General features: G+C 41.2%; 1 protein-coding gene across 3 annotated transcripts in view; it reads left to right on the plus strand.

The window, feature by feature from the left end:
- PPARGC1A (PPARG coactivator 1 alpha) overlaps positions 1 to 12,362 on the plus strand; it is a gene marked incomplete at its 5' end in the record, with an annotated part of 169,814 nt that extends 157,452 nt beyond the window's left edge. For 2 of the 3 annotated variants that reach the window (XM_082316293.1, XM_082316295.1), the window contains 3 exons: positions 8,326 to 8,447; positions 8,795 to 8,946; positions 11,883 to 12,362. In XM_082316293.1, the coding sequence (XP_082172419.1) occupies positions 8,326 to 8,447; positions 8,795 to 8,946; positions 11,883 to 11,986 (378 nt within the window). In that variant the 3' untranslated portion in view covers positions 11,987 to 12,362. The remainder of the gene's footprint in view (positions 1 to 8,325; positions 8,448 to 8,794; positions 8,947 to 11,882) is intronic. The other variant, XM_082316294.1, reaches the window with a different exon arrangement.
- Positions 12,363 to 12,733: the final 371 nt, after the last annotated feature.

Here is a 12,733-nt window from a genome sequence, read left to right on the forward strand (position 1 = left end):
ACCAGAGTGCCAGTAATCAATGTCTATTTTCTGTATTTCTGGTTTTTCACATAAGCAATAGAAGGAGTCAGCTTACATACCGATCGCTGGACTTCCACAGTAGCTGTAATTGTCTATACAGAGGGTGCAGATAACAGAATTCAAAACTGGGATCCAAAGGCATGACTTTAATTTTTTTTTTTTTCCTGTCTGTGACTCGGTTAATTTTTAAGTTATTTTTAGCAAAATAAATAGTCTGAAGACATGATGCAATTTAAAAATGTCACCTAACACTGGCCCTTTCATAATGAATGTGTATTATTTAATTATTGTGTTCATCAATGTTCTGTGTGAAACAACTGAAATACCTGAGGCAAAGGAAATACCCACGTGGGGATGAGCAGCTCTCTTGGCTGTTCTAGGAGTAGGACAGAAGAATGGCTATTAAATGGACAGGTGGCTTTTGCCCCTGTTTAGTTCCCCATTGCCAACTGTGTGATGGTTTTGATAAATTAAATTGGGAGCTGCTGTGAATCTGGACTCTTCTTGTAGTTGCTAAGCCCATTTGGTGTCTCACCTTAACATTTTCCGCTTGGTTTTCTGTGTCCTGCTCTTTCTGTTCAGTTGTACCTTCACTGCTGGTCTGGCTGTGCCCTGGCTCTTGCATGAACTGGTGCAGACTGGGGCACTTCATCTTCATTTCCAGATTTTCCCGTAGTGCTCTGTCCAGGGCTCACCAAAATGAATAGGTCTTTTTTCCAGTGCCTTTAGTGGACTTTGTAATAAAAGGTGATTTGTCACATACTCAGCAGCATTTCTCCTAATACACCTACAGAACTGGGAGTGTGGAGAGATTGGCGGACTGGTGTAGTCTACAGCAATGAGAAGTTCTAGGAGGGAATAGACACCTTTATTTTCTTATTTTTGTCTCTGCTACTGTTGTTCTTAGTGAGCTTCATCAAATCATTTCACTTGTCTTTGCTTCAGGTGTCCTATCTACAAAGTGTGGGTGATAGGCCTGTTTTGTAAAGCATGAGATTTAGAGCTATAACATGCTCTGCTGTGCTGATCTGAAACTCAGTGAAGGCAATGGAATGATTTTGCTTGGCTTCAGACAGGGCTATTAAAGTCAATTGTTGCAGTTAGTTTTAAAATATCTGGCTTCCATCTGCTTAGAGATGAACACTACCTTCCAGCAATCGTAACTTACACTGGCTGTTCTCTCTTAGATCTAACACAAATTAGAGATTCAGGTAGACCTCTGTCATGGGTGTATCTTACTACTTCTCAATTACTGTACCTCACCGCTATAAATAAACATGAATCCTGCTGAGGAGGTAGAAAATTTTATTTAGTTTAAAACAAATAAATATTTGGCAAGTAGCTAATCAACAGAAAAGGAAAAAGGAAAGAAAAGAAACTTTAAAAGCTCCAGATATGCTGCATCATAACTTCCTATGTTAAAAATTTTAGACATTTCAAAACCAAGGAATTTATTTTCTTTCTACAGTGAGCATTGTCATGATAATTAGCATCATTAATGAAATTATGTATTAATAAACAAAAATAAATCAGAACTAAAAAATAAAGATCAATAAACAGAACATGGCAAAAACTTAAAATCCAGTCACCTGTGTAAGAGCTGCAGGAGACGTAGATGAAAACACTTTTACATTAAAAATCTGCATTGAATTGTGCCAGTTTATTCCCTGTGCAAATAAGTAGGGGTTAGGGGACAGCAGAGGAACAGAAGCCCTGACCCCATGAAGTCAGTGATAAAATTTGTATTATTTCTAGCATTCTCTGCTCCTCTTCTTACTCCTTTTGTCTTATGGGTCTCCTCTGTGTTGCTCTTTTCTTTTCTTTCTGGAGGGACTCAACTCATTTATTGTTCAGCCACAAGAATCTCCTCTCTCCTTCCTTGACCTCTCTCTACAGTCCCATAAATTTAGATTTCTTTGCTCTCTGCATTGGGGAGTTTTTTTATTTTCTTTCTAGCCCATTCTCGTGCTGCCAGAACTGATTCATGGCCACATACCTCCAGATACTGTTAAAAGAATGGCTCAAAGATTGGGCAGTACTAATGCCTCAGGTGTTAGGCAGGGCAGGTGGCTTTTCTTCTTGAGAAGACCATGCTATGATCTCAGGAGTTAGTTGTAGAAAAGATGCACAGTGGAAAGGGAACAGAAGTTATGACTGAGCTAAAAGCCATCAGGTATTATTGGTTCAATATCTAGAATAAGTCTCCATGTGACAACAAGAGTGGGAAACCTAGGAAAAAGAAATGCGAAAAAAATTCACATATTTTAATCTGTGAAAACCATATGTGCAGCAATGGCCTCTGATTGTGGAGGCAGCTTGTATTTTGGCAGACGTGAAGGCATATTGGCAGAATGCTGAGGAGGCTTGTTTTAGAAGCCTGCGCTCATGCTATGTGGTGGAGGCGTGTTTAGAGGGCTGCCCCTTCAGTCTTGCACACAAGATCTTCGCTGCAGTAGCTTCAGATCAGCTAGAAGCCTGGGCTAGCATTTCCCTGTATGGATTCCTGAATTCCTACCTAGACTTACAGCTATATACAGGTGGCTTGACTTCAAAAGGTACTGTGGTATTCTTCTCCTCTTCCTTTTCTTCTTTTGCCCTTTCCAGTTACTGGAGATTCAGTGCCTTTTTTGTGGATTGGGGTCTTAATTTTGAGCAGTCACACTTGAAACATATATGCCGAGCCCACAAGATGTTTTTCCGTTAGAGAGTAACACTTTTGATTGTGATGCCTTTGCTAACTGAGCAAATGTTAGCATAGTTTAGTTTGATCTTGACTTGATTTATTTCACTGGGTCCCTATTTTGTTTTAGAATGGGTCCTCATTGAACATAAGGATGGTCTGCCACCAAGACTTACTTAACTTCATAACGCTAACCGCATCATAGTGGAGACACATTCATCATGAAAAATGAGGAGCAACCGCAGGACAGGACAGTCGACTTAGGGCTATGTAGAAACTGGGATCCAGCCCCCAACCAAGGCAGATCACAGTGATTTGCCAAGAAGACTGAGGACCCCTTTTCTCTTCTGACACTCCCCAGGAAATTTCAGAGTTATGTGGGCTTTTATTCAGCAGCTCATTAGACCATGCGGCAAATACTTCCCAAGGCGTGGCATCAGAAATACAGTTAGCACATTTCAGTTCTGGAGTCACCAGTTTGTGGTTCCCCATTGACGTGGTGCACCAGGGCTGGGAGGTTGAACTGTCTGATGAGCAGCCTGGTGTTCTGGATCTCTGCTACTCCGCCGCTCTGGCCACAATGCTGACTTACAGTCATATCCTCCCTGCAGCTCATTTACTGCCTGTGCTGGCTGCTGCCAGGAGGTATAACAAAATCACCTTTTATACCTGAGTAGAAAATTACTATTAACATTACTACTTTTAATTTCTAAGTGCTGACAGCCTCCCTGAGACAAGTATCAAGAGTCCCTGTCCCAGAGAGAGTAAGAAGATAAATGCGCTGTGAGGCCACTGCAGCGGAAAGAAACACATGGTTTCAAAGGAAATAAATTGACCTACAACAGGAAGGCAGGAGAAAGGTGGTTTCATAAATGAGTGCTTGGCTTCTCTGAAGTCTAAAACCAGAGTCAGTCTATAATGGAGCACATTTCCACTAATGAAGGATCCAATGTATGTTGTATATTTAGTTTGAATTTTTTTTGTCGTTGCTCATCTTGATGGCCTTGATCCCAGGCACTCTAACTTTGCTGTGTGAGTTGCTGAAAATGTATCAAATGGATTACCTAAATCTTGAGGTTTACCGGTCCATTATTTTTCTAGCGGTCACCATGGAGTGTGGCTGAACAGTTCCAGTCCTCAGTTAGCCACACAGCAGCACTCGACAATTTTGTGCAACGTTCTTTCTTTTTTTTTTCCATTTTTCATGATTCTTCCTTTTGCCATTCGTACTTGCCCACAGGTCACACTGATTGTTCTTTCATACAGAATCTAAAGAAAATTTCTCTTATTATGTCAGAATCTTAAGCTTTAATGGCTTTTTCCATCCATATCATTTCTATTTTTTAAACTCTGTCCAACCATTCCCATTGCACTTTCAGAATGGTATTTGGCTTCCAGCTCTAAGGATAGAAGTCTTCATGGCTTTCTGCTGGACGAGGAGAGAAGTCAGTTGGCATGGAAGGCAACACAGGCCCAGCCACCCGTGCTGGAGGAAGCAGCAGAGCCTTTGACAAGCCCATGGCAGACCCCAGCTTTAAAATGCCCCTGGATTTCTTTCAGCCAGCATTACCTGGCTCTTGGAGAACTAGGTATGCACCACAGATGTGCAGACAAAAAGTGGTAGGGAAAACAGGGACAGCAGCACTGTGCGGTGTTACCTCTGGAGTGGCTGCCTTCAGTTCCCACAGACCCTGCTTAGCAGCACCACGGGCAGCCAAAGCAAACAAGTGTTGGGTGAAGAAGCCTAGTGCAAAAAAAGATGCAAAAACTAATACATCTAATGGTTTTTGCTTTCATTCCTTGTGAAATAAAGGATTAAGAATAAGGAAGGGAAAACAAAATAAAGTTTTGGAGGAAGCCTTTACAAGACAAAAAGATTCTTAGCATCAGTGAACGTTTTGCAGGATGAGTGGTCCCTTTATTGACCCTTAGATGTGTAAGGTATATCCTGGTCCTGTTTTCTCAAGTCTTGGCATTCTAATGCTTTAGTATTTTCATTTGAGACTTGAAATACTGCTTGTCAGTCTGAGGTTTTCTGCCACATCTGCCTATTCACATGTTTTTACTGAAAGGAAGAAAGAGCAAGATTATGAAGAAGGAGCTTTAGATAAACTGAAAGAAGACAGACATGTTGGGCCTGAGGGAGTTGGCTGGACTCTTCTTTCTTCCCTTTTTTACCTGGCAAAGCAATGTACTACACTTAATGCTTAGGACGCAAAATAAATCACCTGCACTTTTGAGAGGGAAGTATGAATGGTGTCTTCTGGAGTTCCCTGCAGGTTCCCTCTGCCCACATTAAATTGAAAACAAAAGCTTTTCTCTGCCGTTCTCTAGGTTTCCAAGTCATACATCATCTCCTCTAACAAGTGCAGTAAAAAGCATACTTAATATGCACATATGGACTTATGCATGTAACTTATTATAAAATAAAGGTCTTTAACATTTAGAGGTATGTTGTAATCTTGTTAGGCTTGTATAGCTCTTACTATTAATGGGAATAAAAGGCAGGTGTCTCTGTGAATACAAATACATTCCTCATAGTTGCTTTAAATAACCCAAAGTTAACCAAGACAAAGACAATGCTGTATGAATCCTGTGTTCTCCAGTATCTTATACCATCATGGCACTCTGCTTAAAAAAAATACTTGAACACATCTCCTCATGTGTGCACGTGGAGGACATATGGTGCATTTCAGCTTTAAATTTGAATTTCCTTAATTTTGCAGGTTTAACTTATTCCCTTAATGATAGTTTAACAGGCTTTTTTTTTAATTGTTCAGTTTTGGTTTATTACAGTTGTCTTAAAGGGATATTAGCGATATAAAGGTTATTAGAGAGATAGAAGAAGGAAAAATTGTGCAGGCATGCACACAGACTTATGGAAGAGCGTGCAATAGTTATTTCCGTCACACTGTAATATAACAATCTCCATGTCAGTGAGTGAAACATTATGTTTTTTCAGTCGAGATGTATTATCTCAGCTAAAGTATATTAGACAGTCTGCTATGTTATGTTCTGCTCCATCTGGTCAGTCATTTAGGTTCAATAGCAAGTATCAATGGAATTGTTTCTTATCAAGTGTTTCAGTGCGGTTAAATCCTTGATTTGGTAAAACAGTCTGAAAAAGTAATTACTGTGCATATGCAGATTTTCCTGGTTTTGAAGTTTATGGCACCCAACCATACTGAAAGTAAGCAGAATTAAAATGGGGAAAATGGAAGAAATGCAGATTTCTGTTGCTTGCACTCCACAGTCCCTGCTTTGCAGAAGCCCTGCCCAAACGCCTCTGTCAAGAGGGTCAGGGATCGGGACTGGGACACAGTAGAGACAGACATAAAAAGCAGGAGCTGTCTGGAAAGTACCCCTCTTCCCTAAATTTATGGCCACCCATGAGCACACTTGTCCTTCTTTTAGCCATGCTGGCTTCTCCAAACTGCGCTGCTATGGCAGAGAACAAGGGCACCTTTTGGGCCATGCACTTTGGAAGGCGTAACATTTAAAAATGAAAGTGTCTGTCCCAGCGGGGTTATAGAGGACTACCAAGGCAGTCACCTTGGTTCCTTATATAATCAAAAGAGGCAGTAGATTCAAGCATCTAAATGAGATACTTACCCCATCCCATTGATTAAGGAGAGCATATACATACTTTGGTAGAGCAACCAGGGACTCCGCTGGGCTGACCAGGGAGCTATGAAGGACCCAGGTGGTTCCAGTGGTCACTTCTTGTGCCCTACCTTAGTGGGTAGGGCTTTTGGGTAGAAGTGTTTGATTCTTGGATCTCTGTTTTCTGGAGCTTTAAACTCACTTTCATTTCTCAGGAGCTTAGATTAACTGGATCTGAGCCCCTGAGATTTGTGAGGCCAGAAAGAGTCAGTGAAAATAGTTGACTGAGTGTGCTAGTGAGAAGGAGTTTCTGTTGGGAAGCAGATATATTAGTTTCAGCTTCCTGCTGCAGGAATTGTTTATTTATTTTGCATTAAGCAGTTCCTGGGAACAGAGGGCTCTCCTGGAAACAGGGAGCCAAGATTTTGGGCCCCCATAACTAAGAGTTCTAATGGTCCCTTTATCTCAAATGAATGCTCAAACAAGTAAAGAAGAAGCATCAGGATCATTTCTGTTTCTACATGTGTTTTGGTCTGATCTCAATCCTATTGTCCGTGGTCCAGGAATGACTGGTGCCTTACGCCTCTGTGGGCACTCATGGAGAAGATACATTTCATGCTGTATCTGAATTGTAACACTATAAGCTACCTGTCTCTTCAGGCAAGGATGTTTCTGAGCAGGAATGCAAGTCTATATTTAGGTCCGTAGAGCCTTTTGCATTGCACAGTTGAGGTGCCATTAGCCTTTAGGCACCTCCAGGTTACAATAGTCATGAATTCTCAGCAGTCAGTATAGCTCCTTCGGTATTTGGCACCTAAATTCTGCGCAAGTCTCAGGTGCCAAAGCTGATGGTTTAAACTGACATTGCTCTGCTGACTGACAGATTTACGCCAGCTGAGAATGTAGTGGTGGTGGTTTGATTTATGGGACGAATGTGCGGGTGTGTAAGGGATGAGCAGTAGGGCCAGTAGTGCCAGGGTTCTTCAGGCCAGAGGCAATCTGAGACAGGAAGGCTGAGCACCCAAGCCATGTGTAGCTGGTGCTTCTTTGCCCTGATTACCTTAAGGTCAGTGGTTTGAAGATCTCTTTTTGCCTGTTGCTTTGCTTGCAGCTCACTAAATGGCTCTACCCTCAGTAAAGTGTTGATCCAAAAATTCATAAAGTGAATCTCACAGGGCTTCTTAGTCCTTCTGTCATTCTGCTGAGCATTTTCACTCAGGAAGGAAGGATATGACCATGACTCGATTGTTTTAAAAGCATCTTTTATCCTTTCCTCCAAGTGTTGAAGGAACATACAAATAACACCCTAGCCTATAAAAGTCAGGGACTTCATTTGGTTTTTTTTTCTGAAGAAACAAAAAGGTAATGGTGACCACAGGATATATTTTACTGTCCTGCCTTCCCCCCAGAAATATTTGTTTTAGTAAAACTCATCTTCTGTACTGCTAACAGTTTTCCCTCTTATTTTAAGGTATGGATTATGGTGGAACAGCTGATTGAAGGATGAATCAGCTACTGAGTCCTCTGAGTTTATAATGTTATGTTTGTAATACATTTTGTTTATGGTACATTTATGCAATTATTGTGTTACTTTATACTACTCCACAACTAAGACGGGTTTTGCCCAGTATTGTATACATGGCAAGAGAAAGGGAGCTCCTGGTTTGGAAGTTTCCAGTCTTGGGGGGAAGTGATAGAAAGGCTGGAAGAGAAGAAGGTGCAGTAGGATACAAAAGGAGCTGCCTGTCAGTGTATAGCCGAACAGTGACAGCAAGCAGTGAAACCTTCCAGGAGCACACCACCTGACAAATGCAGTGTCATTTAAATACCTTAGATGCTTTCCAGGAGAGAACTATTTCACTTACTAGCAAGATGCAGTAGGTCTTCCACAAGAGACTATTACTATAATTATGCATCCTCTGCACATCCATGTGTGTGCATTTGCATGCATATATGTATAGGTTCATCTTTATTACACATTTGTTAAAAATACACCTTCCCTGTTGGCTGTTTCTCAACAGGAGGAACGTCGTGTGATTTATCTGGGTAAAATCAGACCTGATACAACCCGAACAGAACTGAGGGACCGGTTTGAAGTTTTTGGTGAAATTGAGGAGTGCACAGTAAATTTGCGGGATGATGGGTAAGAACTTTTGAGATTACTCCATGTTTGGGAGCTGCCATATGTAAAAAACTATGGCAGAACTGGTATGGGAGTTACCAATTTAAGTGCTGTGACAGATGACATGCTGAGTTCAAAACCTTATTTGTTTTCTTTCATCCTTATTTATTAATCTTGCTAGTTGAGATTTCCTGTCCCAGAAATAAGTATTTAGCTGCATGACAGGACAATCATGCTGATAAATGGATGCAGTACTTCTGGCATTTCCACTGCTGGATCTCCTGCAAGTTCTTGCTTTCAGGAAGGGGTTACACTAATGTGTGTTAACTCTTTTCAGATTTGTTCACAACTGTGTTTTTCAATTGCAGAGACAGCTATGGTTTCATCACCTACCGCTACACTTGTGACGCCTTTGCTGCTCTTGAAAATGGATACACTTTACGCAGGTCAAATGAACCTGACTTTGAGCTGTACTTCTGTGGACGCAAGCAATTTTGCAAGTCTAACTATGCAGACCTAGGTAGGTATTTTGCTCTATGTGAATTAAAGTACATAACTGGAACCATGTAACTCAGGAGAATTTAGGGTTTGCTTCTTTTTTGTTTGCCGCTTATATTATTTAAATGATTGGGGGGATTAAAGGAAGTGGTTTTCACTTGATGCAAGAAGTTTAAAAGTCTACTAATCTGAGCTCTAATCTGAGCTGGCTGCTTTCAGATATTTCAGACCGTGAAAATTCTTGTAAAGCCCATTTCCATCATAATCAAAAATAAGTGCCCAATATTCAGTAGTACATTTCCATATAGAAATGATAGCACCACAGAAACCTCCTGCACGCTTTAGTATTCATTGCTGTGCTATGACTGCTTGGTTCTAATACCTGATTTATTTATATGAGCAGTAAACAGAGAACAAAGTAGATGCCTCACCCCAAAAAATTTGTTAGGGTTCTTACTTTGCCATGAGTTGTGCTGTAGATGTGTAGAACTTGCCAGAGACACTCCTTAAACACAATTCATAGTTTCTCAGGTTTGAAAGCTAGAAGGGCTTGTGGCCAAATCTGACCCTTAGTATAGCAAAGGCCGTGGATCTCAACTGGTGGTTCTCAAATCATGCATAAGCATCTATCTATGAACGTGTCTCCTTGCAGGGGCTTCCAGTCATGATGTAAGAGGCTTCAGCCTGTGGACAGCTTAGCAAATCTCTTGGTGTTTGCTGTCCCACTAATGTGGGGCAGTACGCATTCCAGTCTCCAGACCCCAGTATGCTGTGATAACTCCAGTCCCAAGTGTGCATACTGGCTGCAATAACACATCTGGGTCTGTCCTAGTCCTGTCTGGGCAAAAATGTATGGTTCTGTCCTATGCTCTGGCTCAGGGTGTGATACTTCCCCTTGCAAGGATGTTTGGAGATGTTCAAAGTCTTAGAGCAGGAATACTGATGTTAAGTATATGCATAAAGAGACCACACAGACTACCAAAATATCCTCTGTAATATTATGATATATTATAAACTCACCTCTTATTTAATTACCTTTTAAAATGTAAAGTATTCATTAAATGTTAAGCTTTTCCTAATACCTATATAAATAGGCTAAAGGTATGGGAGATACTCTTTTCTGAATAACATAACATGGGACATTTTGCTGTTGAACCCATATTAATCAGATACTGTGGTTTTTTATGACTAAATGACCACAGTCATTAAAATCTCTCATAACCCTGTAACACAGTGCTAATGAAATCTTGTATGTGCTGCCCTTGGCTTTGTACAATGCAGGAAGTGAATACAGATATATTTTTTCTAACCAATTGATGTCTTTTCAGAATAAATGATAAAGATGATATGCATTGTTCACAATGAATATGCTATAATTCACTTCAGTGGCCAAACAGATAATGTAAAGCTAAGAAAAGGCAATTGACTGCTGAAGAGATATAGGGTTGATGGTGAAAATATAAAAGGTAGCAAGGCATTTGTCGAAATGTAGGCTGATAAAAACAGTAAAAACAGATTGAAGTCTTGACTTGATTTGACTTATCTTCAGCAGTGGAAGCCAGGGTCGTCTCTGTATCTCAGAAAATCTGGGGTTTAAAATAAGTTGTCTGAAGGGAACCCTCTTGAACATTATTCATCACTGGGAGTATTCCCTGGCAGGTCTCTCCATACTGAGTGGGATTCCCAGAGTATCTGTGAGCAGAGTATTTTCACTTTGTCCTGCTGACAGCTTGAGCTTCTCTACTTCAGACTGCATTCCCTGTATTTTGCAGAGTATCTGATAGAGCTACATAAGGAAATGGCAGGATGAACTTTAAAATTCATGAGCTAGTACAACGACAGAGAGAATTAATCAGCCTTGGGTTGAGTACAGAAGAAAGAAAACACTTGAAAATAGTAGTCAGAAGTTTAACACCTCTCCTCTGTGAGAAGATATTGTCTTAACAGAACTTGTAATGAACATTTAATGCACAGTGTGTCTTATAGTGGTAGATGGGGAGTTCTGATTAATTCAACACAAGAAATGGCAAGAAAAGGGCACTTTCATAAAGGAGCTATGACACAGGAACTGGGAGCTGCGACACAGGAACTGGAGAGAGTCAGTGTTAAGCAGGGATGACTCCAAAAGGAAATTCAGTGCTTGCAGCCATGTCAGTCATTCCCGTGCTGGAGCTGTATGGTCACAAACGTACAATCCCTTCTCTGTGCTAGGAACAGACTGACGTCTGTGCTGAGCAACTAGCAAAGCTGGAGCAGGTATCGCACAGGAGCTGGACCGTTGTTGCTGCTATGACTTATCACATGTGCTGCAAAAAGCTGAGGAGCCCACCTGAGATTGCTTGTATGGCAGTGCAGGGGCCCTGCCCTGAATTGCTCATGCTCTAAACAAGCAAACCCCCAAAAAATCAGAGTGGAAGCAAAACCAGAGATTCAGGGAGGCGTAGTGACTTGTACAAGACCCCAAGGCAGGGCAGGCAGAACCAGCAGTGTCCCCTGTGTGCTGCCCGCAGGCTGCCCTGGCTTTCTGCAGAACCGTTCCCCTATTACCTTTCTCAGGAGAAGGAAGTCTTGGATATTGCATGTTGCAAAACAACAGTTGCGAAACAATGGAGAAGTTGTGGGTAAAGCATCTGTCAAGATTATCTGGACTGCTTTGAGACCTATATATAGCAGTGTGTTTTGAGTTTACCTGCTCTGTATGTACATGCAATTTATGGTTCTCCCCCACTGCTGATGATGTGTACCACTTTTGTTAAGTCCTGCTTCTTACCAGAAAGCTCTATCCATACCTAAAGCTGCTCTGATGACTGTTTCTGGGCTTTTATCATCCCATAAAGTAGTGGTTGTAACTGGATTGTTTCTGCGGTGCCTTGTTCGTATTGTTGCACAGAGAAAATAACGTAAGTACTCGCTAGTGGTTCTTGCCTCTTATCTAAACTTGCGTCCTTTGGGTTTCAGATTCAAACTCAGATGATTTTGATCCTGCTTCCACTAAAAGCAAGTATGACTCCATGGATTTTGATAGTTTACTTAAAGAGGCACAGCGGAGCCTGCGTAGGTAACATGCATCACACCTGAGGAAAATGGAGGGATGGCGAATACCTCACGGACATCACGTCCTTCAATAATGGACAATTAAAAAGTCATACTTAGGAATTTCTCCTACTTTACACTCTCTGTTCAGAACCATGGTTTACATGAACACAGCTGCTCAATGAGTGGAGAGGCAGGATGGCTGTCCAGTAAGCACACGTGTGTCCATGGGTGTCAGCTTTGCTTTCGCGGGTGATCGGTGGCGGGGGAGCCGGGCGTTCCTTGCGAGTTCGATGCAAACCACGAGACATGGCAGCAGTTCCACAGAGATACACGTACAACGATGAACTGCAAAATCTGTACATACTGCATTTTAACAAAAAAAGAACAAAAACAAACAAAAAAAAAAAACCACAAATTTGAGAACTATGGCTGCTGATGTCTGGGAATCAGACACTGCATTATTTTTTTTTTTTTTAAATGAAGCTTCTTCTCACAACACAGTGATAATATGACAATCCGGAAGAAACCACAGGTCCCAGACGCCTGCAATCTGTTTTAGCTTTGTTTTAAGATTTTTCTTTTCTTTGGGTTTTCTTTTTTTGTGGGTTATTTTTTAAGTCCTTGCAGAAGAGAAAATGAAAGGCTCAAGCTTCCCTAACATTTTGAAGTTTCATCTTTTAATTCTGACACCCATGTAAATGTCTACAACGTTGATCTTCCACAGCAAAATTTTCAAAGCCTTGTTAATGGTCAAATGTGCAGCTTGTTCAGCA

This window comes from Platalea leucorodia, assembly GCF_965183815.1.
Source record: "Platalea leucorodia genome assembly, chromosome: 6".
Classification (NCBI taxonomy): Eukaryota; Metazoa; Chordata; class Aves; order Pelecaniformes; family Threskiornithidae; genus Platalea; species Platalea leucorodia.